This window comes from Cercospora beticola, chromosome 7, assembly GCF_033473495.1.
Source record: "Cercospora beticola chromosome 7, complete sequence".
NCBI lineage: Eukaryota > Fungi > Ascomycota > Dothideomycetes > Mycosphaerellales > Mycosphaerellaceae > Cercospora > Cercospora beticola.
The window spans coordinates 2,127,314-2,152,591 of NC_088941.1; the positions used below are offsets into that span (position 1 = coordinate 2,127,314).

The following is a 25,278-nucleotide window of genomic DNA, read 5'->3' on the forward strand; positions in this document are numbered from 1 at the left end:
TCTCATGATTGCGTTGCGAAGGTCGCATGCGGTACCCTAGGAATGTTGTACTATTGGTCGGATGTCGCAATTCGGACAAAATTCCCTGCATATGTGATCAACTGCTATATGCTTTCGCGCCACAAACGTTTCATGCTTCTAGAGTCGTGGCTGTGCTTTTAGTGAGTTGAAAGCGCCAGAAGTTGGCAAACGAGCCTTTCAGCTGGGTCGGCACCTGTCGTTCGTGCCTGACTAGCTGATAGTCTCTCGGCAAACATCGTCGTGCCGTCTCCAAGTGGCGCGGATTCTGCACGGAGGGCGGTGGCGAGTTCGGAGCTTCTTAGCGATGTCGTCCTATCCTACACCATGCGCTGCTGGTGTACCAGACGATCTTCTTGCCGCGGGCCGCGTGGCCGACGGCCTCCTGCGGGAATCTGACGCCCTGCGTTCCCATCTGCTGATGAGTGCGCCAGTAATAGGCAGAGCCGTGAGAGCAGGAGAGAGCGCAGAGAGCATCTTATGCAGCTCGCTTCTGCGGCGTGCATGCTTGCAACTTCAAGACATCGATGCGGATCCAATCAAGTTTTGAACCCACTGAGTCTCGGGTCAATGGCTTGACGAAGCCTGTCCAAGTGGCAAATGGTGTCAAAACGGTCTGAGGCTGACATTTGGAATGGTGAGCATAAAGGAAGGTGGAAGGGAAGGGTGAAGGAAGAGAAGGTCGGCTCGCACCGCCACGTACAGCACAGCCACAATGTCAGCGCGACTGCATCGCACCGCACCTGCTCCTACTAGCCAAAGACACCACATAACCTCTATCAACCTTCATGGGGATGTCGGTATCAGACTCGGCCTTACCACTGAACATCCATGTTGTACAATGAAAGCACTACATGCTGTGCATGCCTCCAGTCTTGGAGTTAGAATTCCTGCTGATCATGACGCCCACGCTGCGAGACTCTGCGAGACTCTGAGGCAGAGCGGCTCTCACCTGGCGCAAAAGCTTACGCTCATAACAGGTCACAGCAGAGTGTTCGTTCACAGCGCATGTACTCCAATTTGCGCATACAGTTCAACATGCAGACGTCGGCCGGACATTTTGGAATAGAGCTGATCGTGCCTAAACGCTCATGACGCCTCCATTCAAGTCAAATTGACACTTATGCCCTAGTGAAGCCGAGATCCGCTGTTGAGGACCGTGTTGTCGCGGAGTGCTCGAATACTTAACGGGGAGAAGCTTGGTAGATGCCATCGGATTGGAATGTGCACTAGTGCAAGAAGCTCCAGGGAAGTACTATTCGTACATTGCATCACATAATTGCTTGGACTTGCGTTATCACCCTTCAACTGAAGAAGGTGAGCTGGTGCTTCTATGCACTCACCAATGTGGAGCGAGGCTGCTCTCAGACATCAAGGCGGAGCGCTTGGCTTGAGCCGTACAACTCTGTATTGTAAGGCGACCTACTACGCGCTACTGTCATCTATGCTCTGCATCAGGCAAGTGACGGTCATAGATTCGGAAAGGACGGTGGCCGTGCCTCTTATACTGCACGCCACAAGTGTGCATGAACCTGAGAGCAACTTCTTAAGTATGTCCTGAAGGATCGGCAAAAGTCTCCTTGGTGTATTGGTGACAGGGCAATCCTGGCAGCGCTCCAGACGAAGTCATAATCTGCGCGTCAAGTTGACGTGCGAGCTGATCATCAAGTAATTTGACTGTGTTTGAAAACAGGTCACTGAACTCCCTTTCGATGACCGGATATCTCAGCTCATGTTCACGTGCAGAACTTGTGCGCCGCGGCAGCTCTTGTTCAAGAATCGGCGATCGCTTCGTGGTTGATTATCGGATGATTAATCTGCGGATATGCCACGGTTGAAGTTGTGAGAGATGGATGTTTCCTCCAGCAGTCATCAGTCTAAGGCTACTGTGTTACCCTTGACACTCATGGTAGCTCTCATAGATCATTGCAACAACCTCTCTCACTGTTGACAGTCCTGATGCTAGAGCTGTATGAGGTACTGACTTCGGGTACTGAGACGGAACTCTTTACGCCGGGGCCGGTCGAGGTTTGCTTAGTTGTCAATCTCGCGTTGCAGTCCTTGTCCAGGCCTGGAAGTCGTCTCGAATAGCAGTGCAACAATTGGGACTGGCCGCGGAATCTGTCTCCTACCCATGTCAGGTCTTTGCACAAGGAGAGCATAGGAATCGATGAAAGCATGTGAGATCTCATGGGAAAAGTGGGGCGCCTTGGCACTGACTGGCGATGCGTTGCGATGACTTCGATCAGCGGTGATGTCGGTGCGTGCCCTCTACAACCACGTCTATACAGCCCGCCAGCACACTTCAGTCGCGTCGCACACGAATGCCCCCTCCGCGCCTCTCCCGCACTCCGCCCCTCCCTCGATACTTTTGCCCGCAGCTGCGGCACATGCGACGCAAGCAACCTCGAGCCACCACCAAGCCGCCCGCGCCTACGAATCCTGTGTCTAAGACTCGCGCATACAACGAAGCCTTGCGCTGAAAGAGCGAACAAGACAAGCTCTCACATATTTGCTTGACGAGTTGTCTCTGAAACCTTTGTGTGCACCACAATGCCAGAGTAGGAGGGCGTCGCTGGTTGTTTCTACGCCGAACAGGCCAAATAAGACACGAATCTATACAAGACGAGACATTACCCCCATACTCTGTCTCGTAGCCTGTAGACTCTCCTTCCATCGCCTACTTCGTTTCTGTCGCGGACTCGCCGAACTGGCTACAACCCTCATCACGGATCGCGCACCGACCACGACGAACCAGCGCAAGAGCGTAAGTTCCGCGGATAACAGCGTCAGTCGACGCTCCTTCCTGGACCACGATGCAGCAGGCCGTGGGGACGCGCAAACGGCCAGCACCTGGCGCCTCGCCATTGGTGCAGCAGCCCATGACGCCGCAGTCTGCCTTCTACCAGCCGATGCCCGACAATGCCGCTGATTTCAACAACAATTTCGACTTCGCAAACGGGTTTGGCAATGATCAGACATTCTCAACCCCAACCTTTGATGACAGCAATCAGTTCGCTTTCAACAACGCACAGCCGCAAGCATACAACGCCGGCCTCGCGCCAGGACAGTCCACAGATTTGGTGAGGCGGGGCAGGAATCAACAGCTGGCGGCCCCAAACGGAACTGTGCAACAAGAGGCGTGGAACGGGAGTAGCTACGGCAACATGACGGGCAATGGGCAAGAAGAGAGCGAGTCAGATTTGGAGGCTAAGGTTGCGCTGGCGAAGCGAGAAGCATCAGGAAAGAGGAAACAGATTCCGCCATTTGTGATGAAGTTGAGCAGGTAAGTACACGGCGTTCCTGGAAGGCGATCACTTGAGTGCAGACGCTGATACATCATACAGTTTCCTCAACAAGGAAGACAACGCCGACAAGATCAAGTGGTCGGAAGATGGACGCTCTTTCATCGTGCTCGACGAAGACGAATTCGCTCGAACACTCATTCCGGAACTCTTCAAGCACAATAACTACGCCTCATTCGTGCGGCAACTCAACATGTACGGCTTCCACAAAAAGGTCGACATCGCCGACGGCTCGCTACGACAATCCGAGTCAGCACGGAAGGGCCAAAAGCCGCCGAGCATGTACTCGCATCCCTATTTCCGACGCAATCGGCCTGACCTCTTGTGGCTCATCCAGAAGCCTACTGGCAAATCGGGCGCTAAGCGGAAGCGCGATGGCACAGTCAAAGGCGAAGGCTACGACAGCGACGATGAGCGGCAATTCTCGCCAGGCCCCGAAGGGAGACCTAGTGGAGAAGTCGGAAATGTTGGCGCCAACGGTCTGGCACAGATGCCACGAACTGAAATGGCCGCTGTACGCCAAGAGCTGAAGAAGCTTCAGCAACAGCAAGGCATGATCTCGCGCATGATCAATCAACTGAAGGAGCAGAACGAGCACTTCTACCGGCAGGCTACTGCCTTCCAAGAACTGCACGATCGGCATGAGAACTCGATCAACGCTATCTTGACCTTCCTAGCCACATTCTACAACAGAAGCCTCGAAGGGCATTCCGGACCTGGTGTCGTGAACATGTTCGGCAACCAGACACAGAACAGCCAGCAGCAACATGGCAGTGTTGTTGAGGAGTACCATGACAGCACGACTGATGCAAGCAACCAGGTGCAGCGCTACACCAAAAAGCCACAACTACTACTAGGTGCGCCTCACGCCAAAGACTCCACCAGTGGTACAGTCACACCCAACTCTAGGCAATCCGTCAGTCCGCCAGGGGGTAATTCGCCACCACTCAAACATGATAGCTCCGCCGCACTACGACCTGGAAGCACAGATCCTGTCAACGGAAGAGGCACCTCGGCGACCAGCCCTGTGATCAAAGAGGATGCTGAAACCCCAACCTACCTCAACTCGGTACCTGATAACAACCAAGTCATGAGCTACATCAACAACGCCAATGCAACCAGTGCATCAACAGAGAATACCCCTGCATTCGACATATCTGCCTTGGGAGACTACTCGAACGCGGTTGGTGGACTGACACCGCAACAGAGAAGCACTATGCTTGCAATGATCAATCAACATGGTGGTGCTTCATCGAACGAGAACAATGCTCTTGTTGCGCCAAATGCGCCTTCAGTACAGCAGCACATGGAGAACATCAAGCAAAACAAGGAGCAACTCGAAGCGCTGACTGCCATGCAAGCTTCTACCAATCAGTCCATCCAGAACATCCAAGAGAGGATAGGACAATTCTCACCTGGCGCACCTTTTAGTGGAGACGACGCAGGCGGCTCACTTCCGGATTTCATAATGGACGATTTGCTTCAAGGACCCGTCAACGACAGCGACTTCAACAACTTCGACAATAACTTCGATTTTCAAGCTGCAGCAGAGCAAACGAACCCAGACTGGAATAATGACTACTTTGGCGAAGCTGGTGACACTGGAGCAGACATGTTCCAAACCGATGGGACCAACGGCCTGGATCACGATCATCTTGCGGTGTCTTCTGGAGGCACAGGAACGGTTGAGGTTTTGAGCAGTGAAGCGGCAAGTCCGTCGGCGGCTCAGAGCGTATCAGAGGATGTAGAGGGACACGAACTGGACACAAAAGCGTCGAACAAGAAGAGGCGCGTGAAATGAACAGACTTGCACATGTTGGACCGGCATTGTAGCTGACTTCTGGCTTAGGGAGGGCTGAGATAGAGATGGCTCAGAGCTGTCTTCTCGCGTACTCCTGTTTTGCATAACTCACGACGTAACGAGTTTCTTTGCATCATGCTCAACTCATATCTGCACATGATGAACGAGTTGACGCAGAAGCTGAAGGTGGCATAGATACCCTATGAGATAAAACCTGTCACTTGACATCCACTTTCGCATTAAGCATCCATCATCTATTGAATTGATCTCATTGCTGACAAAGTTATCGAGCAGAATCAGTCGACTTCTTCGCCTTTTTCAGAGCGATCTCTCCGAATCGACAATATCTCTGCATTGCATATCGAGCGCAAGAGGTTACCGGCCCCGGCGCGAAGTGCGAGAACCTCCCTGCGAGCCGACTCGAAACTGCTCGACAGACGCAGGGCCAACTCGGCGGATGCAGTGTAGCAAAGGAAAGCCGTCGGTCACAGGGATGGACGATTTGGTGGTCTGGGCCGATGAGGAAGGAGCAGAGCACAATGATGCACTTCGGACACTCCCAGGATCTGGGGTCAGAACTCCATCAACGACTTTCATCACAGCCATCAGTGTTGTCCGGCTAGCTCATGAGAGCTTGCGCTGCATCCAGCTCTCGAGCCGCAGCCCAGTCAGCTTGGGTGCCCTCGTCCTCCTCAGACGCCATGCCGGCCACACTCGAAGCACGCGAGCGATCGCCATCTGAATCCGAGGAGTCTTCAGGATTCCAGTCTTGTTGCAAAGCCAGGTATGGCCTTTGATGAGGATCTGAAGGTTCTGGTTGGCGCGAAGAAGGACTGGAATTACTCCCGACACTGTCTGTCTGCGCCGGGCGGGTAGCCATCGGTTCCTGCTCCCTGGCCAGCCTTCGAGCGCGTGAAGACTGATGCATCTGAAGTTGTTGATGGGAAGGCAGCACTATTGGGTTTCCGGACTCCCCTGTGCGTGCAAGTCCATCTTCACCAAGGTCGGAATCGACACCTGCAGGGGCTCGTGACTGTCTTGCCATCGAGTCTTGTTGAGCAGCTGCACGACGCACCGTAGTGCTCGGCGCAGGAATGTTCGTTGACTGCACTGCAGCTCTACCAGGCTGCACAGGAGGATTGCGACCCCAAGCTGCCTGACGACGAGCTAGAACAAGCTGGTGGAGACGTGCCCTCGCAAGTCTCGCATCGTTGGCTTGGCCATTATTCCGAGGACGATGCACAGCGTTCTGACTAGGCTCAGCTGCGACTGGACTTCGGACATTTGAAGAGAGATTTCGCCCAACTCTAGCTCTGGAACCCTCCTCATAATAGAACTCCAGATGATTCTGCTGCTTGTGCTCGAGAACTGAAACGTGGACGCGCAGCTGCTCTCGCCGTGCTTCGAGATCACGAACTTCCTTCTCCAACTGGACTTTCCTGAACTCCTCGGACTCTGCTGCTGCTGTAAGCCAGCCTCGGAATTTTTCTCTCGCCACCGCGAACATGGTTTTCAACTTCGCCAGGGTCTCTTTGCACAGCTGGGGTGCAACATTGATGGATCTTGACAAGAACCTTCCGGCGGTCTTAACTATGAGCAGTCCAATGAGTATCGAGCAGAGCCGAAACGCGATGGCGCGGTGTTGCTTCCAGCCTGATAAACCGACTGTCGAGAGAATCGTATAGCCTCCTGAGCGTTGCCTCAGCCATCCTGAGCTGCCGTATTGCACGTGGAATTTCAAGAACAAATGCACCAAGGTCGCACTGCTTTGCAGCAGTCTTCATGTGTATTGTTCGAAGCGCTCGGCAATTACATCGCGATTTGCTTCGCGCTTGCTGCGTGGTGCAAGGATGAGACGACTGAGCAGGCCATAGGATCTGTGGACGAGAGCAATATATGCGATCTCTTTGGTGGACGACCACAGAAGACCTGGAGCGTGACGCGCAGTGAAAATTGGGAGCTGAAGTCGTTGTTCGAGCAGGTCGAGGAGGGTTGGCGAAGTGGCGCTGTTTGGCATGGCTTCAGCAAAGCAGCGAGGGGTAAGGCAATGAAGTGAAGATGTTGCAGAGCAGGAGGGTGCAACAACGCCAACCATACTCAACTTTCTGTACGAAGCTCACTTGGCGAAAGAGAGCTAACCACCAGCTGCCCCTCCGAAAACTCAGGCACAGGCACAGGCAAAGGCAAAGCAAGAACTTTCGGGTCCGGAATGAGGAGTATTGACTTTTGCAGGCACATAGAAACGCCCTTTGGCTATATGGGACTGCTCGACCGAAAGGCCATGGGATTTCTGGTACACTGGAGTTGATTATCAATCCCAGCCGCAGCAATCCAATTCGCTCGAACGCACATACTTCGCAACCATATGTGGTACGTTGACTTCCAGGAAAATCAACTGCATCTGTGGCCATGATAATGAAATGGAGTCTCGCTAGGACTTGCTCGGCCTCCTAGAGCCGGCCATGCCTTCTGCCAGCTGCCGACTGTGCTTCGCCACTTCTGCGATGTGCACGACGGCACACAGCACCATCTCCTTGGTGTGGCGGAGCATATTGTTCTCGGGACTGCCGGAGGCTTCCTAGCTCACGAGGTTGGCCACGCACAGAATTGTGTCGCAAGGGACTGTTTGAGATCCGAATTGCTTTAGCGTAAGTGATCGCGTATATCAGCATTCTCCCCAGAAATGCAGTTGGTTCTCTGCTGCTCAGCCTGGCGACGGGCGCAATAATGCGTGAGAAAGTTATTCTGAGCCGCGTACAGGTGAGTGCCGTCAATGCATTTTGGATGGATTGCTTCCGGATAGCTAGAGGCTTCTCTGCCCAACAGCTTGACCCAGGACAAGGTTGTGGGCCAAAGAGCTGACGGAGTGGTTCGAAGGGCAGAAATCGCACGCTGACCCAGTGGAAATAGGAAAACTTTCACATCGCCGGTCCCTACCGGACGCTGCTTCAGTTTGTATTTCTCGCACAGCCGGCGCAGGTTGAATCTCCTTTCCTTTCTTTCGTACTCGGACGAGAAGCAACTCTTCGAATCTATCTCAGCTGCTACAACCACTTCCACGCTCACGATGCGCGTCTGTATGCTTTTTGCCAGACCATTCTTCGGCGCCCCGAATCTCGAAGCCAGCGTCGCGGAGACCTATGCAAGCAATCTCGATGACATGGCCTACAAGATCATGTACGAAATGTTCGCGGACGCCAATGAGTACGAAATCGACGAGATGCTAAAGATAAGTTCCCTCACGGTGTCCCTGGGAGCAAAGCACTCTGGTAGCCCAGCCACAATTCAAAGCCTGTCGGAACTTCCAGTATCATGTCTCGGCGCCGTATTGTTCGCGGTGGTGCTCATTGTCGCCACGATGGTCTCGAGCTACGTTCGCGGCTACCGGAAGGAGTCTCGTCGCCGAGAAGAGGTTGAAACTACTTTCCGGCGACGTGTAGCAACGGCCTGGAATCTCCAACAGTGCCATGATGCACTGGGGGACCGAGATTCCGCATTGGAATTTGATCAGAAGCTCAAGCTGGAAGGAGATGAGAGACCGACCTCCGCTCCAGTCTCTTTTACTCTGGCTGGCTTCGCTCTCATGATGGGCTCATTCTTCCTTGCGAGGGATGCAAATGTGTATCCTGCTTACCAAGGAATCCTCTCCTGGCACTTGCTTCCAACCGTGCTCGCCTTGTCCTTCCTTTCTGTCGTCTCGTTGTTTCGATATCAAGCAGAGACGAATGATCCTGTTTACAAGGACACTCGGACCGAGAGGAGAGTCACCACCACATACGCGGATTTCCCTCTCTTTCTCTTGATCAAGGACACTTTCACGGCAACGAAGCAAGAACTGCAGACGAAATTCTCGGAACTTCAAAACCGAGTCAAGGCAATGCTTCCTGGGCTGGCGAACAAGCTGGAATCCTTCACAGGAGAGGACCTCTCACTGCAATCCGTCCTCACTCAGACCCCGGCCTACGTTCTCGTCTTCCAGACACTCTTCATCAACGTCTCGCGGGCTTTCACGCCAGCTCCGAACCCAGCCAACCTTCCAGAAGCAGAGCAAGACTCCAAGTTGATAATCATGGCCTGTGCCACTTTCGCTCTGACGCTAGCAGGGCCAGCCATGCTACTCTGTGAGAAACCCCTATGGAACTGGTCCGTGAACTTGAGCAGAGACTCCAAAGAGGATGTCCAAGGACGAATCAAACCACTCATCAGCACATCCCTCTGGACCCTCTCCATCACCTGGCGCCTCCTAGCCCTCGACCTCACAATCTCCTACTTCGCGAACACCCTACCAATCATCGGCACAGTCCTAGGAGTTTTCTACACGTACTTTTTCTCATCGTGGCAATCATGGCAACTTCTTCTCGAAATTGTCTCGACGACACTCGGTATCTATTTCGTATTGGATATGGGCAGGACAGTACTCTGCCTCTGCGGAGATATTGCCGAGCCATTGGATGTGACGGCCCCTCATCCGCACGAAGGTAAGAAGCCAATGACCGCGTACCAACGCCAAGTGTGGAAAAAGTACGTAGAGGAAAAGGGCGATGCGCCAATGGATGAGTCGTCAGATGATTCGGATGATAGTAAGAAATCAATGACTGCGGAGCAACGTGAAGTGTGGAGGAAGCACGTAGAGGAATTGGTTGATGGATTGCGAAGAGCCTCTCTAGAGAAAGAAGAAGAAGAGCGGAGGTTGCAGCTCGAAGAGGAAGCTAGACTAGCACAAGCAGCTGCTGTGCAGGGCGCGAAAACAGACGACGGGGACGATGAAGGCTCGGAAGCAGACGATGGAGACGACGAGGACGAGGACGACGAATGGTTAGAAGTCGAGAAGCTCGAAACTGAGGCGGAAGTCGCGGAATGGGAGCTCGTGCCACGGACTGTATCCTGGCACAAGAGTACGAGGTCAGACTCGTAACGACTGATTTGGAAGTCTATGCTTCTTGACCAACGCGAAATGAAAGCGCGTGCTGTCAAAAAGGAGACTGGATGATACTGCTCATTGGGAAATGAATTTCTATTTCGTGTGCGAGATAAGTAACGCGCATAACGCGAAGTAGATCAAACCCATATGACAAGCCAGCGCTTTAGATTCCTGCGATGCAATGCGATGCATTTATACATTGGTTTCAAGACCCGCGTTAACACAAATGTTTTTTCAGATTCCAAGATATAGGGAAGAGATTGGGTTCAATTTCTTCCGGTTGGCTTTATTTTTGGTCGTCCAGTAGGCAGGCGTTGCAACGAAGAGCCCAGCTCTCCGCAAAGCATAAACCACGACAGCTCCTTGACAGGACTTTACTTTGTTTCTCGGAGGGTTTCGACAAATTCGAGCACTCCATCGTAGCCTTGCTGCAAGTTCACGACTTGCGCTTTGAGATCGGAGTTCTCGTTTCGGAGTTTCTCGACTGTGGCCCATGCGACGCCTTCATTTCTCGAGAAAGCCGTAGATTGTTGTGATAGAACGCTGCCTCGAGCGGGTATATATCGCGGATCAATCCGATGGTCCAGTGTCGGAGGTCTTGATGCATACTGCGATGCAGGCGTCTCAACGCCACTGCTGAATAGCGAAGCTGTGTCTGCATCAGACTCGAATCCTGAATCGGAAGCGCTTCCTCGTGAGCTGCGCTTGATCGTCCTACTCGGGTCTTCATCCTCCTCTGGAATTTCTGTCTCGCGTCGTACTATGCGAATCGACTTTGCGCGTTCTTCTTGCAATTGCTGTACCTTCATTTTCTCCTCGGAGAACTTGAGGATAAGTTCTTCGTTGACGTCGCGTTGCTCTTTCGCAATGCGCGCCGTATCCTCAAGCTGCATTTTCAAATGCGCCGAGCGTGTTTGTGCCTCTTCAACCTCCTCTTTTTGCGCATCGATTTCTGGTTGTATGCTCGCCAAGTATTCGACCTTCTCTTTATATGCGATTTGCATTCGCTGGATCAAGTTTGTCGCGTTGAGGAGTAGATCGTTGAATGCTTGAGGGGACAGTGGATCTGCAGGGCCATGGGGGAATAATGCCGTGTTGATGTTGATGCTGAGCATCTCATCCTCCACCTTTACTGGCTGCGGCGCCGGTGTGCTCGCTTTGCGGCCGAACCATGACACTTTCCGTGAGCTGTTCGATGCAGAGTTCGCAGAATTTGCAGTGGCCGTCGTGGATGTTGTCGCGTTTGTTGGTTGCTGCCGTAATCGTGGTCGACCAGGTCGCTCAGTAAACCCAGGTTGGTATTCCATGACGAACTCTGTGTCTTCTTTTTCCTTGATGGGCGAAGTCGGCACTCCCAATCGTACACGACCAGACTCACCAGAGAAGAGGTTGTCAACGAACTTGTTCTTGTTGGGCGAAGGCGATCGTTCCGGCGTGGTTTGGTTGTATGCGGCGGCCCAGGACTTTGCTCTGGAATGTAGCACGCTTCCCGATCGCGACAACACGGCAGCTGCAGGTTGTGCGCTTGACAGGGACGAGAGCAGACGCGATTTTAGGCCTTCCCGTGCCGGTTGCTGTTGTTTGCTGGGATCCTGGGGCAGATGCACCTCTTCGAAGCGGTTGTTCTCTATGCGCAATGTTGGGGTCAAATCGATAGCTCCCGCGCCTTGGTACGCAGTTGGGGATTCGGATGTGTTCTCGTGAAAGGGGTCGATCTGGTGGTGATAGCGTGGCGTACCCATGGCGGTGTGTACACCAGGTGGTCCTGGAGCTTGCAAGGATTGTTTCCTCAAGTGGGCTGTCGCGTGCGAAAGTGTCGAGGGTGTTTCACAAGGACAAGGCGGAATCCAGTCGTCGCGCAATCCGATCCACAGCGTGCCCACTCTCTCTTCAAAACTCCCGTCGGGAAGTTGAAGCAATTGTGTAGGCGAAGCTGTGCTGCGGCCAAGGATGAATCGGTGATGGGGCAGGTCCTGACTCGCTTCTCTGATTGCGTCAAGAGCTTCTTATCTGCAACGCCGTGCTGGAGAGATTCAGAAGATGTCGCATCCAACACCGCGCAGTGTCCGTGAGGCGGAGGCAGTGTTTTATGGGACCGAAGCTGGTCGTTGCTTGCGACCCGACCGCCAGAAGCTCTCTCCTTTGCCTGTCGATCCAGCAGAGGCCCGCCTATCAGCGGTTTGGCACGAGGTCGAAGTGGGACGGCCCGTCGGAGAGTTTGCGTGTGTGTGGGTGGGTGTGCCTGAACGAGTGTGGGTACTGGTTGTTGCGAACGATTGTCTGTCTGCACGAAGCGATGGGATGTTTTGCTACACAGCAAGGCGGTGTAACGAGGAGTCGAAGAATGGAAGAAAGGTGGAATGCCGCAGCTGGCAATATTCGTGATAGCGCCGTCTCATGTCCGTCAGAAGGTCGGAAGCGGCTGGGAATGGACCCTCGATGCCGCAAGGCTGGCAGGCTGGAGCGGTGGCTGGACGCTTTTGACGCAAACTGACAGCTTGTGCCTGGCCTTCCCTTGCCTTCTCCACGCACCCAGCGTACCAACTTTCCTGCTTCTTGGAAGCTGTCGCCGTTGCCCTGTGATTGCCATGTGTTCATCATGATGATATCTGGCCTTGCGACTTGCTCAGCTTTCGAACTCAGCCCGATCTCACTACGACCATCTCGGCTTTGCGCAGTGTTACAGCCTCACTCATTCTCCCGAGCAGTACTGTCAATACCCAGAACGCGGTCTGCAGAAGCCAAATTCGCCCTCCCGCCATCACGACTAGGATGGCCCTCGATTCTCGCCAGCTGCCACCCGCCTCACGACCGCACCGCGTAGCAAAAGATGGCAGCATGCCGGCCAGATTGATGAGGCGGTGAACATATCCAGATTTGTTTGTCCAGAGATGGCAGTATACTGAGGGTCATGCGGCGATGACTGGGAACGAAGAAAGAAAGGCGTGCTCGGGTCGGGCGCACCACCTTGAGACAACAAGCAGACAACAGACAGCAATGTCGAATGTCGCGAATGAGTGATACTGTTCCTCATGCGCTCTTCGTTAAGAGATTATGCCGGCGGCTTGGTGAGAGCGCTGCACTCATGCACTTGCGTTCTTGTCAGGCGGCAGTGCGCTCGTGCGTAAAATGTAGCAATGCGGGAAGTTGCGTACATTGGAGGACAACGTCGTCCTTGCGCCGCTTCGACATCAGAAGATATTCAGGCAAGTTCTCATGCGTATTATGGAGGTGAAAGCCTTTCGCACGAGCATCATCGAATCGTCTTGTTGGCGTGTCGAGACATTGCATGCGCGAGAGCCAGTCGCGTTGACCGTTGAGCCGTGTTCTGTTCCTATTGCTCTCCTTCGACACGCTGGCAGATCACCGGATGCTGGATAGAATCGCCAATTGGCGGCGAATCAGGTGATGCTGACAGTGATTCACGAAGGTCGAGAATTTGCGATCAATGTTTGAAGCTCCAGATGCCAGAACATCACCTCCCGTTCGAGCAGCTGCATTGCACTGTGCCCTATAAGCTCAGCTGCGACGACGCGCTCCTTCCACCCTCCGCCATCAGCTTCACTCTCTGACTAAGAACTGGAATACTAATCCGATTTTCTGCCCATCCTCTGGCCCCTGTCCATCGAAGGTGCAGCTACTGCATCTGTCCGTACTCCGAAACCTCCACGCCGTAACCCGTTTTGTGCAAACCGAAGCGACGGATAGCAGACCGAGCAAGACACCACTAACGTGTTTGATAAGCAAGTCGGACAGATAGGCATTCCGGACAGGCCAAATCAGGCCAAAATATGAGATTTTGGAAATGCGAAAGCACAACGATTAGACTGCTTCGAGACTTATAAACTATCTATCGAGTTCTGCTCTGCTCTCTTTTTCTCTATATACGGGAATCTAGCGTACTCCTCGCCTATTATACTCTTATATAGCTGTCCTACGACTTTTGTACGTATAGAAATACAATATTACAAAAAGTACTCGGAACAAATTGCTAAATAATCTTCAAAATCTAGATCTTATAGCTTAGAAGACATATACTAAGAATCGGAGCTATATCTCTTTGCGTTGTCGCGTTTTCGTATTTCTAAAATCTCTGATTTTGGCCTGATTTGGCCTGTCCGGAATGCCTATCTGTCCGGCTTGCTTATCAAACACGTTAGGGTTGATGGAGTCTAGACGAAGTACCGCGACGAGTGGCCCCGATGCTGCTGACGGCCTGGTAAGTCGCGCAAGCAATAATAATACAGACGGTGTCTCCCAGCAGTGTTACTCGCGTCCAGCCTCGAGTATTCCAGTTTTTCCATCATGCTGTTCAAGGCCTCGAGGTGGCTCATGCCCCTGCTGGTACATGGCTCACACGTGGCGGCACAGATTATTGAGGTCGAGCCCTTCATCCGCGATATTCCCAAAGTCGAGCTGCACATCCACATTGAAGGGACGCTGACACCGCGGCTTCGATGGGATCTGGCTCAGAAGAACAATGTCACTTTACCATATAAGACCTTCGAAGAACTTCAGGCCAGCTATGACGAACTTGCAAATTTGCCACAGGAGAATTACCTCCCAGCTTTCTTAGAAGGCTACTACGGCGGCATGGATGTACTCCTCCACGAAGATGATTTCTACCAATTGGCCATCGACTACTACAACAAATCCGTCTCACTCAACGTCCGATATTCCGAAATCTATTTCGACATCCAAGCCCATACTCGTCGAAACGTCTCTGTTGCCAACGTCATGAACGGCTTTCTACGCGCAAAGAAAGAAGCCAAGGCTAAATACAACTACGACAGCACTTTCATCCTCGCCTTCCTCCGCGAACTTCCCGTAGAATCTGCTCAAGAACACTACGATCTTGCCGCGCCATGGCGAGGGACCCTCTTCACGGCCGTTGGCCTCGACAGCGATGAGAGACAACGTCCGCCAATTCTCTTCGATAGCGTATATCGCCAAGCACGCAAAGACGGTCTCAAACTCACTGCCCACTGCGATGTCAATCAAGAAGACACCTACGAACACATCCGCCAAGCCGCCCTCGAAGTCGGAGGCGGAGGCCTCGATCGCATCGACCATGGTCTTAACGCAGCTGAGAAACCAGAACTTATCAATGCTATCAAACAGCAAGGTATTGGACTAGCTTTGTGTCCTGCGGCTTACAGTTTAATCGCGAATTCGAGTTTTATCTTCCCTCGAGTGAGGACTTTATACGATGCTGGGATTCCGATTACGGTGAATAGTGATGATCCGACTTATATGAGGAATTATTATGTTTCGGAGGCGCTACAAATGACGCAGGATGAGACGCCTTTTTCGAAGGAGGAAGTGGTGCAGTTGCAGAGGAATGCGATTCAGATTTCATGGGCTGATCCGCTTGTGAAAGCGGCGATTGCGGCGGAGTTGGAGGCTTATGCGGTGGAGAATGTGATTTGATGAGGGATGAAGGAGAGGTCGTGAGGGAGACTTTCGTCCAAGACTGTATGTTGCAAGCGTTCGTGCAGGTCGATTTTCTTTTATGCTAGACTGGATGAATATCTGACAGTCTCGACTATCGAGATGTTGCTGGAGTACATTGACGTCTCGTCATGTTATTGTCCCCGGGAGATGCCCATCTTTTCCCGAGCGCGATACAGTTTCGTTCTCTCATTTGCGAAAGCAGCTCGTGTGGGTGAGTACGAGCTAACCGTGGCTACCTCTGAATGCAACTACCTGTGAGTGCAAGCGCCTAACTAGAATGGCTCTCGATCCATGGGAAGCTTTGCTGATTGGCTTAGCGACCTGCGGTTGCACTCAGAGGTAGTTGCATTCAGAGGTAGCCACGGTTAAGCGTCTTGATCTGGCGGACTGATGGTCGCTATTCCATCATTTCGATCGAAGACATCGTATCGTATTTGAGAATCGTGGTAGAATTGAGCAGCCCCTCGATCAGGTAGAACATGCTTTGCGGTGTGTTTGCGTCGGTGCAAATTGTAATCCTCACCATTCCTCATCACTCGTGTCGGTATGCCAAACATTCTCATCCATCAGATAACTAAACAGTGGTTGATGGTACCAATGTGCATCCACGACTCTCTCCAATTCATCTTTTACCTTTTCCCGTCCCTCTGCTTGCAGATTGACATGCTCATATCTCGTGAAGCTCCCTTGTCCGCCATGACTCGGTGGGATGTGGTTCATCAACCATTCTGCCTCTTCCGCTGGCATAGGCGGAGGAGCTTCTTCAGTGAAAGAGACGGTTCCTCGATCGTGCATAAGATGATTTAGCAGAATGAAGTCTAGTTCTGGGCAGGAGTCCAGCAGGAATTTGAAGATCGTATACCAGGGACGTGGCTCGAGATCTTCTGTATCACCAGCAAATACAGACGGGTTGGTGGGTGAGGTTTTCGTTGATGAGAGTAGGCGAACGTCACGAATCTTGACGCTTGTGAGATTGCTGCAGCTCGGTCGGAGTAGACTGATCAAAGTCGTAGATGTTGTTGTCACTTTTTCAAGCTTGATTCGCGTAAGATGTGGCAAAGTGGACGACATTGCTACTCTCTGCAGAGCGACGTAGGCATAGCTTAATCGCCAGCTATCAGGATTGCGAGCAGTGGGAGCAAGTAGGTGCGACTGTTTCCTGTCTGGAAATATCTGCAAACCAATCTCTTTCAGATTCGTTGTTGCTTTGAGCAGTCGAGCCAGTCCAGTACCAAAATCTTCTGGGCGACGAAGAGTATTATATGGCTGAGATCTCAAATGTGGTCGAGTGTTTAGCCAGCCTTTGACAGCATTGAGCTCGATATACAGGATGGATCTGCATGCTGCGTCCAAGGTGTCCTGAGGAAGCCACTCTTCTTTGATGTTGTCGATTTCGATGGCATCCGTGTAGAGCCTCTGCAAGCGTGTGCCAGTTGTTGCTGCTGCTGAAATGATGGCAACGAAGAGATAAGTCGAGTCAGATAGATCGTACACTGGGCCCGAGGGAATGGGCCCTAAGATACGTGGGTCCTCGCCAATGGCATCTCGGAGCATAGTCCAACCATATGGGCTATAATCTTCGCTCCTTCGCATTCCAACAGTTCTCAAGTTTGGCAATAGCTGGAAGGCAGACGCAAGCTCGTCTTCAAGCTTTCGCGTGTATAACAGCTCTGCATGATCTTTGATGACTTGCTGATATGCTTCGTACTGAATAGAAAGTCGATCGAAGACTCTCAATGACTCCGAAGTCTTCCTCTCGGCCGGGGTGATGAGGTCGTCAGCAGAGTCCATATCTGAATCCTCATCATCCGGAGCACATGCCGGTCGAGCGAATGTGTATAGATCCGGATTGAACCACAAATGTTGCACATGCTTTCGCAGGCCTTCATGTTGAGCTATGTGATTTAAAACGTCCAAGCTCGTGGAGGTGATCATGAAGCCTTTCTTCCGGAAATATCGCTTGCCGAATGAGGCAAAAGACGCCTCTTCCAAAGCCTTGTTGCTCAGCCGTGCTCTGAAGACATCATCATCGTCGAGGTGTGCGAACACCTGAGCGATCAGCTCGGTAGGAAATACCAGTAGGCTCATGTTGGTGGAAATGTCCAGTCGTTCCGGCTTTCGGAAAGAAGAAAAGGAACAAGGAAAATACGAAGGGGACGGTGGCGGGACGATTACAGTTCATGGAGGAAACATGTCGGCGACACTTGCGGTCGAAAGTGAGGCTGCTGTCGCGCGATGGCCATTTTCGCTGGCAACGGCGGTGCGTTGTCGCGTCTCGCCGTCTCCCCGCCGGTCTGAAGTTTTGGTGGGAGAGAAAGCAAGCGCAAGCGCCGCCATCTCCGACATGCGTGCACCACCACCGCCGCTGCCCGCTCCACCTGCACCATGAGCTCCACAATCGACGAGGACGAGTTATACCGCCGCTCGACGCAGTATCGCCACTGGTCCTTCTCGCCTGAGCAGCTCGTCGCCCAGCGTCGCAAGACCCACGAGCTCGCCCTTGCCCGAGCTCAGAAGTACATCGGCCAGCAGAATGGCCACGCGACACCACCCGGATGCCTCACGGCGGAGGAGGAATTGCAGCTCGTGCAGGCATACTGCGAGGTGATGCACAAGACGGGCGTGCTCCTCGGGTGGCCTGCGCATGTCTTCACTACAGCCATCCAGTACTTCAAGCGCTTCTACTTGACCAACAGCTGTATGACATATCCGCCTAAGGAAATCTACAAAACCGTCATGTTCCTCGCCAGCAAGACCGAAGCCACCCACACGCCGCTGTCCAAATTCTCGAAATCGATCAGTGCCGATCCGGAAGTCGTACTGGCGCCAGAGTACAAGGTCATGCAAGCTCTACGCTTCATGCTCGATGTGCGGCAACCATACAGAGGCTTGAAGGGAGCGTTGATCGAGCTACTCAATATGACAGAGGGGTTGGTGGACGAAATAGTACAACAAAGCGGCGAGGAGGTACAGCAGGGCATGCTCGCTCTGAGAGCACCAGATTCCGCCAACAAGACACAATTCTCCATGCCAAATGGGAGCAATGGCCGCATAGAACAAAAGCAGTTGGTGGAGAGGGTGCAATTGGCATATGCAGCAGCAAAGAATCTCCTCGACAGAGAGGCTTCACTATCCGATGCATACTTCTTGTACACGCCTTCACAAATCCTCTTCGCGGCTTTGCATGTCGCGGACACACCGCTCCTCACCTACTTCCTGGACACAAAAATTCCACTTGGGCTACCCTCGCGATCGAAGATATTGGCTACCATCGAAAGCTGTGCGGTGATGATTGCCTCTTTCAGCACGAGCACAAACATCAGCAAAGAACAGCGTGCGGGTCTAGAGAAGAAGTTGGAGGGTTGTCGTGATCCCACCACGAAAGATCTGGTCAAAGTGGCAGCTGCGGTAAAACGCAACGGCGCGGAAGAGGGTGTCATGGACGAGGAGAAAGCTCGAAAGATCAAGGCCGAGAGGGCAAAGAATGAGAAAGACATGAATGATCTTTTTGGCCCAACTTTAGGTGGCCCCAAAGCGGGCGGATGAAGGAGAATCCTGCTCCAAGGAAGGAATATGCAATCGATCACTAGCACGGCAAGACCCGGCGTGCAGAGGCGTGGAGATCACAGCCGGACCTGCGCGTGACGACTGCCATCAGAATCACAGTCACTCTGGCTTGTCGTGCCGACGATGCGCGTCCTCACTGGTCAATGTTGCCCATGAGCCAGCGGGAGGCGTGTCACAGCGCAAAGGTATGATGCTTCGGGCAGCGTCAGCATACTTATCGATGGAAGTCACCTCTCGGTGACTGCTCCTACTGGTGTAGATGGACAGGTCCTCGCGCGTACCGGAGCGTTGCAAACGGTCACCAATGATAATGAACGCCTGGCTGAGACGTTGCCCTGTAGCGTAGCGGTTTGAAAGCCCCATGTCTCACACGATCCAGCAGCCAGTAGCATGCTATGTTCACATAGATACACATGGTACTATCGTTCCTGTACCTCCATTGCTCTACCAGTAACCACGTTGAAGACCAAACAGCCTCACGCGACATGGCCACCCTAACTCAACTACCTCCAAACTCAAGAACAGGTGGCAGACGACATTCTGACCCTACCAAAAGCGGACATCGATCATTCCCACTCAATGGCAAAGGCCGCTCATCATCTTCCTCATCGGCTTCTTCACCTTCAAGCAGCCGCCTAGAAAACCACCCCAACCGCGAAGCCGCCATCCTCCCTCCAGTCCCCGAAGACGCCCCCATCCTCCAAGAAAGCATCAGTCCCGACAACACCAACCGCCGCTCCTCCTCAAACCAATGGGCCAAACGCCTCTCATGGATACCAGGGTGGACCTTCGCCGGTTCACCACCCATCACCCCACCCCAACAAGAACCCAACCCCCTCGAACGCACCCCAAGCCAAGACTCCTACCTCGCCAACAACACGCGTATGTCCCGTCTCCGCAGCAGCATGTCCACCCTCTCCGAAGTCGTCCTCCGCGATACCGAACCTTCTCACGAAAGTAATTTCCCCGAAAACCCTCAATTCCCGGAATCGTCTGGACAACCTATGCTTTTGCACGTTTATGGTACAATCGATAACCTCAATCCTCTCAGCATGCGACTCCAGATCCCGAGGGGATTTGTTTATGCGGATTTCTCAGGTCCGCCGCCGACACAGTATCAGGCGCTTTTGGAGTATATTCGGCCGCAGTTGAGGGATGGGGATATGTTAGTGAGGCCTTTTATTGAACGGTATGCGAGGGATCGGTATTGTGCGATGGCTGTGAGAGGTGCGATGCAGGATTGTGTGTTTAAGTGTATGATTATTGGGGTGTTTCCTATGAAGATGTTTTTGAATCTGGAGGATGGGAAGAAGGAGGTTAAATTTGAGAGTTATGAGTTGGAGGTGCAGATGTATGATCCGGGGATGGCTGTTGCTTTGGGGCAGGTTTGAGGGGTGCGGTGGGAGGCTGTGGTGATGGAAGGATAATCATCGGTGGTGATGAAGATTGGACGAGTGGTGGTTGTTGGAGTGGGAGTACATGGCGGCAGTAGGACGAGGATTGGGTGTTGCTGCGTGGATTTGACGAGCGGGTGAAGTGGACGAAATCACTGTATGTCGTCGGAATTTCCTACCTCTTCCTATGCGGGACTTGTGGAGAAAATTGTCGCGTATTCCCCAGGCGTTGTCTCTATAGCTCGAGCAAGTGTCGTTGTCCACGAGTCATTGGGTGTTCCGGCCGCATTTCGCCTAGATACATGAGCTGTGCTGTTGTCAAGGCTCTTATGCGGTAATTGCAAGTATTTTCGCCAAAGATGGACCGGAAAGCGATGAAACACACAACTGTCATCTGCCATTCAAGGATATCCTGGAATGAGGCATCAAACAGCAAGTGATGTTCGAAGTCGCCTCACCATCGAATAGTACAGTCGTTGCAGCTTCATGAGCTTGCACTAGTTCTGTGAGCTGTTTGTAGTGCTACCGCACTTGTCGTCCACCGTATCCGCAATGGCGAGCTCTCTGTCAGATGATGCATGTGAAGTAGCTACTGTGCAACTAATCCCCACGCAACCCTTGTAACGCTCGTGCGTCACAGCTTGCGATGCGTTCCTTCGAGAAGAATACGTACCTTTGCTTGAACTAGCCATTTCAGAGCAAGTTTGAGATTTGCTTTTTGTTTATACAGGCCAGCAGGCGAGGCTTGCCCGGTTTGGGAAGTTTGTGTTGATGGTGGTCATATCGTTGCCTGTCGAGGCTCATCCAGTCGACAAATTGTGTATGACTCGGAGGCCGTTGCAAATGGCATAACAAGTGTCAGCGATGGCGGCGTGAGACAGGAGCTTTGCCAAGTTCCAGTGAAGAAGGCCATCAACTGAGGCCAAGAAGTGCTCCAGATGCATGGCACGCCATACGCGTGGACTCCACAACTTGTGACAATAGCTTGATACGTCCTGTCGCAGCGCAGCTCTTTCCCCTAACTGCGAAACACGCTCAAGCGTGGCAGGCCGGAGGGTGTTAGTCGCTCGACGGATAAGTCAGGATGTCGGTCAACCGTTGCTCACCGACATCGAGCCTCGTGAAATGCCATGTGTCCGAGGGTGAGCATGCGAGTGGCAGTGCTGATCTGCTTTGAACAAGCATTCGGACCTGCTGGAGCGTAGCAGGGATGTGTACCCTACTGCATGTCGTGGCAACTCTGCGATGATTGCAGCTCCCTGGACGGGATCAGGCTTGTAGACAGCGGCTCTCTCAAGGAAATTTGGAACGGGGCAGACGTCATCTTACTGTCCAGCGCATATGTGGTACGGACGTTGGATGAGCGAAGGGACACGAACATCAGCAGCAGCAAAAGCACATGCTACCGGCCGTGCAGCAGCTCTCGGCTATCGCTGGGCATGCGGCAGCCGCGTGCGCAGGCCTGCTCCTAACGCCTTGGCTTCGCCTTCGCCTGGTCAGCGCGCATTTACCACTCTCGACTTTCTTTGTAGACCGTACTCTCGCACTCCTACTGCTCTCACCACCAGCGACTGCCCACACGACCGTCGACGTGGCAGTACAGCTCGGCGCCTCCCGCGACCCGCGACTCACTCCAAGTTCCGCTTGTGAACGTCCCTGATCCGTCGCACATTCACCTCCGTCGACGTCTCTCGGCACTCACAATGGTCAGCAGCTGTGCACAATAACCATGCGCTCCCCACCCGCACGCACTAGACTCAAGGTCTAACCGACGACCTTCTATCTTCACTTTCTGCATTGTTTCGTCCTCGACATCGACACCTGCGCCATCGAATCCGCGACACCGTCGACATGGCGGGCGCCTTCACCGATGGCCCGCTGTCGCCATTGAAAGAGGTGGGCAGCTGGCTGGCCTCCCTCATTCCCAGCAAGCAGTCGCTGAGGAAGCCGCATTTCAACTTCATTACCCTACACTACATGTTCATGGTGGGCATGACCATCATTGGCTCCATCATGCTTTATGCGGCGGGCGGATTGGCTTACATCGACGCTCTCTTCTTCGCCGCTGGCATGGCGACACAATCAGGCCTCAACACCATCGATGTCAACGACCTCCTCCTCTACCAGCAAGTCGTCATGATGCTCGTCACCTGCATATGCACTCCCATCTTCATCAATACATTCGTGGTCTTCGTGCGCTTATACTGGTTTGAGAAGCGCTTCGAGCATATCGTGAAGGAATCCCGGGCCAAGAGAGGGCGAACGAGATTCACGCTGAGCAGATCGAGAAGCCAGATGCGCGGAGATAAAGACGCTCGAGACAACGTGGCAGGCCAGTTGGAAGCTGGAGGCGTTCGGGAGAAGTCAATCACGGTGGACACAGACACCGCACGATTTATCGATAGAAACGGCAACGACGAGGACACGGAGACGAAACGACAACATTTCAAACAGAAGATTGGACCGAGCATCGGACTGGAGAGTGTAGAGCAGAAGTCCCCGGAATCGAGCAGGACGAATAGCAAGGATAGAGAGAACGAGGCTGGCTCTTCCGAATCGACGATAGTAGTGCCCACGGCTCAACATCCAGAGCTGTCTTCCATGCCGACCGAAGAGCCAGATACCCCCTTCATGGGCCTGAACCCCAGACTCCACAGAGAAATCACCTTCGCAGATGAGGTTCCCAGATCTGGACGTCAGTCCCCTGAGATCTCACGCATTCCCGAGCACCGAGATGTATCCAAGCATATCGAGTTTTTAGAGCGGCAACAGGCCAACGCAAAGAAAGGTGGCGCACTCTACATACCTGGCCCACGAGACTTCGACCGGGGCGAATTACCAGAACAACTGGACGAGGATACCACCATGTCACGGTTGCACACAAAGGTGTCTGCAGGCGGGGCGTCCCTCACGCGCCCTAAGAGTGCTGGTGGTCGCAGCGAGGTCTCTCACGAGGATCGTCAGGTTAGACGCGGTATCACTATTGACGTACCCGACCATCCTGCCCATCGGGAACGGGCGACCACTAAGAGTAAAGACGAAGGACACGAGAAGACCGAAGATGGTAAAGACGACAAGGACGGCGAGGAGTCCACCCACGAGCGCTCTCGCCTTTGGAGAATCTTGAGCATGTTCGGCGTAGGCCGGCGTCGGGAGTCCCGCTTCCCAAACATTACTGAGGGTCGACGTAGCTTTGCCAGAGCCTGGACGAATCTCACGGGACCGAGTAACATTGAGCCCATGCCGTACTTCGACTGGACTGCCACGACAGGTCGCAACAGTATGTTCATGGGCCTCACATCCGAGCAACGCGAGGAATTGGGAGGCATCGAATATCGGGCGCTCAAGACACTGGCCAAGATCCTGATCGGTTACTACGTTGGTTTCCACACCCTGGGCATGACTGTGTTGCTCCCTTGGATCAAGCATACCGAGCCATGGAAAAGCAGAGTCGAATATTGGCATCAAGACCCGGGTTGGTGGGGCGTGTTCACCCCAGCCTCTATGCTGAACGACCTGGGCTTCACGATCGTCCCGACTTCGATGACTGAATTCCAAGGTGCGGTGCTGCCTCTACTCTTTGGGTCATTCCTCATCATCATCGGCAACACTGGCTTTCCGTGCATGCTGCGCTTCATCATTTGGATCCTGTCCAAGGTCGTCACATCCGAAAGTGAGCTATGGAAAGAACTTCGCTTCCTACTCGATCATCCACGCCGCTGCTTCACCTTGCTCTTTCCTAGCAAGGCCACGTGGTGGTTGTTTTGGGTGCTGATTGGGCTGAATCTTATTGACCTGATCTTCTTCATCATTCTGGATCTCAACCAGGACGTGGTCGCTAATCTGCATCCGGGAATCAGAGTTCTCAACGGGTGGTTCCAGGCTGCTTCGACCCGGACAGCAGGATTCGCCTCAGTCAATCTGGCAGACCTTCACGCGGCGATTCAAGTCAGTTATATGATAATGATGTACATCTCCGTGTTCCCAATCGCCATCACCCTTCGAAGGACGAACGTCTACGAAGAGAAATCGCTTGGAATCTTTGGTGGCGAGGAGGCAGCTGGTGATGACGACGAGCAAAGCTACGTCAGTCAACATCTGCGTAGGCAGCTGTCCTTTGATTTGTGGTACATTTTCTTGGGACTCTTCATCATCGCAATCGTCGAGGGTGACAAGATTGCCAACACGAATGAGCCCTCATTCACCATGTTCAGCGTACTGTTCGAGATTGTTTCGGCTTACGGAACAGTCGGTCTGTCACTCGGCTACCCTAACACCAACACTTCCTTCTCAGCACAGTTTCGACCAATATCGAGGCTTATCATCATTGCAATGATGCTTCGAGGTCGTCACCGTGGTCTCCCATACGCCCTCGATCGCGCCATCCTGCTTCCGAGCGACAAGCTTCAGCAGAAAGAGCACGAGGAAGCCCAACGAAAACTGACTCGACGTGGCAGTATGTTCGCGGAGGAGAATCAGAACCTATTTGGTAGGAACGGCAAGGCTCGTACTTGGGAAGACGGCGAACTGGACGAGAACGGACTTCCTGCGCAGCATACCCGGCCGCAAAGCCGCACAGATCAGGCTATGACTGCTGCCGCTGGCGGAGACCAAGACCCTACTGGCCTGCGGAAGGTGAACACGCGTAGATCCACGAATCTCTCGACCAAGGGCGGAGGACTCAGTCATAAGAGATCTCGCAGTCTCAGTCGAGTTATCGGTGGGGCATTGGGTGCTGGTCCTACGTTCTCGAAGCGGGAGTAGTATCTCTCTCGATAGAATACGAGGTGAAAGCATCATGAGTGATGGCGTGGGCTC

The 25,278-nt window shown here is 53.1% G+C and overlaps 10 protein-coding genes across 10 annotated transcripts; 6 read left to right on the top strand and 4 right to left on the bottom strand.

The window, feature by feature from the left end:
- Nucleotides 1-2,834: 2,834 nt before the first annotated feature.
- RHO25_011077 (uncharacterized protein) lies at nt 2,835-5,124 on the top strand (the record flags this gene model as incomplete). Its single annotated transcript, XM_023602048.2, has 2 exons — nt 2,835-3,304; nt 3,366-5,124. The coding sequence occupies 2 exons, from the start codon at nt 2,835-2,837 to the stop codon at nt 5,122-5,124; spliced, it is 2,229 nt and encodes a 742-aa protein (XP_023450609.1).
- A 619-nt stretch (nt 5,125-5,743) lies between these two features.
- Nucleotides 5,744-6,631, bottom strand: RHO25_011078 (uncharacterized protein; the record flags this gene model as incomplete). Its single annotated transcript, XM_065603360.1, has 1 exon — nt 5,744-6,631. The coding sequence occupies one exon, from the start codon at nt 6,629-6,631 to the stop codon at nt 5,744-5,746; it is 888 nt and encodes a 295-aa protein (XP_065459432.1).
- A 273-nt stretch (nt 6,632-6,904) lies between these two features.
- On the bottom strand, nt 6,905-7,141 carry RHO25_011079 (uncharacterized protein; the record flags this gene model as incomplete). Its single annotated transcript, XM_065603361.1, has 1 exon — nt 6,905-7,141. The coding sequence occupies one exon, from the start codon at nt 7,139-7,141 to the stop codon at nt 6,905-6,907; it is 237 nt and encodes a 78-aa protein (XP_065459433.1).
- Nucleotides 7,142-8,191: 1,050 nt separating this feature from the next.
- On the top strand, nt 8,192-10,039 carry RHO25_011080 (uncharacterized protein; the record flags this gene model as incomplete). The annotated part of the gene is made up of 1 exon (XM_023602047.2): nt 8,192-10,039. The coding sequence occupies one exon, from the start codon at nt 8,192-8,194 to the stop codon at nt 10,037-10,039; it is 1,848 nt and encodes a 615-aa protein (XP_023450610.2).
- A 380-nt stretch (nt 10,040-10,419) lies between these two features.
- On the bottom strand, nt 10,420-11,787 carry RHO25_011081 (uncharacterized protein; the record flags this gene model as incomplete). Its single annotated transcript, XM_023602046.2, has 1 exon — nt 10,420-11,787. One exon carries the CDS (start codon nt 11,785-11,787, stop codon nt 10,420-10,422), a length of 1,368 nt encoding a protein of 455 aa, XP_023451631.1.
- Nucleotides 11,788-14,350: 2,563 nt separating this feature from the next.
- On the top strand, nt 14,351-15,475 carry RHO25_011082 (uncharacterized protein; the record flags this gene model as incomplete). The annotated part of the gene is made up of 1 exon (XM_065603362.1): nt 14,351-15,475. One exon carries the CDS (start codon nt 14,351-14,353, stop codon nt 15,473-15,475), a length of 1,125 nt encoding a protein of 374 aa, XP_065459434.1.
- Nucleotides 15,476-16,018: 543 nt separating this feature from the next.
- Nucleotides 16,019-17,587, bottom strand: RHO25_011083 (uncharacterized protein; the record flags this gene model as incomplete). Its single annotated transcript, XM_023602044.2, has 1 exon — nt 16,019-17,587. The coding sequence occupies one exon, from the start codon at nt 17,585-17,587 to the stop codon at nt 16,019-16,021; it is 1,569 nt and encodes a 522-aa protein (XP_023450750.1).
- A 297-nt stretch (nt 17,588-17,884) lies between these two features.
- Nucleotides 17,885-19,045, top strand: RHO25_011084 (uncharacterized protein; the record flags this gene model as incomplete). Its single annotated transcript, XM_023602043.2, has 1 exon — nt 17,885-19,045. The coding sequence occupies one exon, from the start codon at nt 17,885-17,887 to the stop codon at nt 19,043-19,045; it is 1,161 nt and encodes a 386-aa protein (XP_023450749.1).
- Nucleotides 19,046-19,551: 506 nt separating this feature from the next.
- Nucleotides 19,552-20,457, top strand: RHO25_011085 (uncharacterized protein; the record flags this gene model as incomplete). Its single annotated transcript, XM_023602042.2, has 1 exon — nt 19,552-20,457. One exon carries the CDS (start codon nt 19,552-19,554, stop codon nt 20,455-20,457), a length of 906 nt encoding a protein of 301 aa, XP_023450748.2.
- Nucleotides 20,458-22,311: 1,854 nt separating this feature from the next.
- RHO25_011086 (uncharacterized protein) lies at nt 22,312-25,224 on the top strand (the record flags this gene model as incomplete). The annotated part of the gene is made up of 1 exon (XM_023602041.2): nt 22,312-25,224. One exon carries the CDS (start codon nt 22,312-22,314, stop codon nt 25,222-25,224), a length of 2,913 nt encoding a protein of 970 aa, XP_023450747.1.
- Between the last annotated feature and the right edge of the window lie 54 nt (nt 25,225-25,278).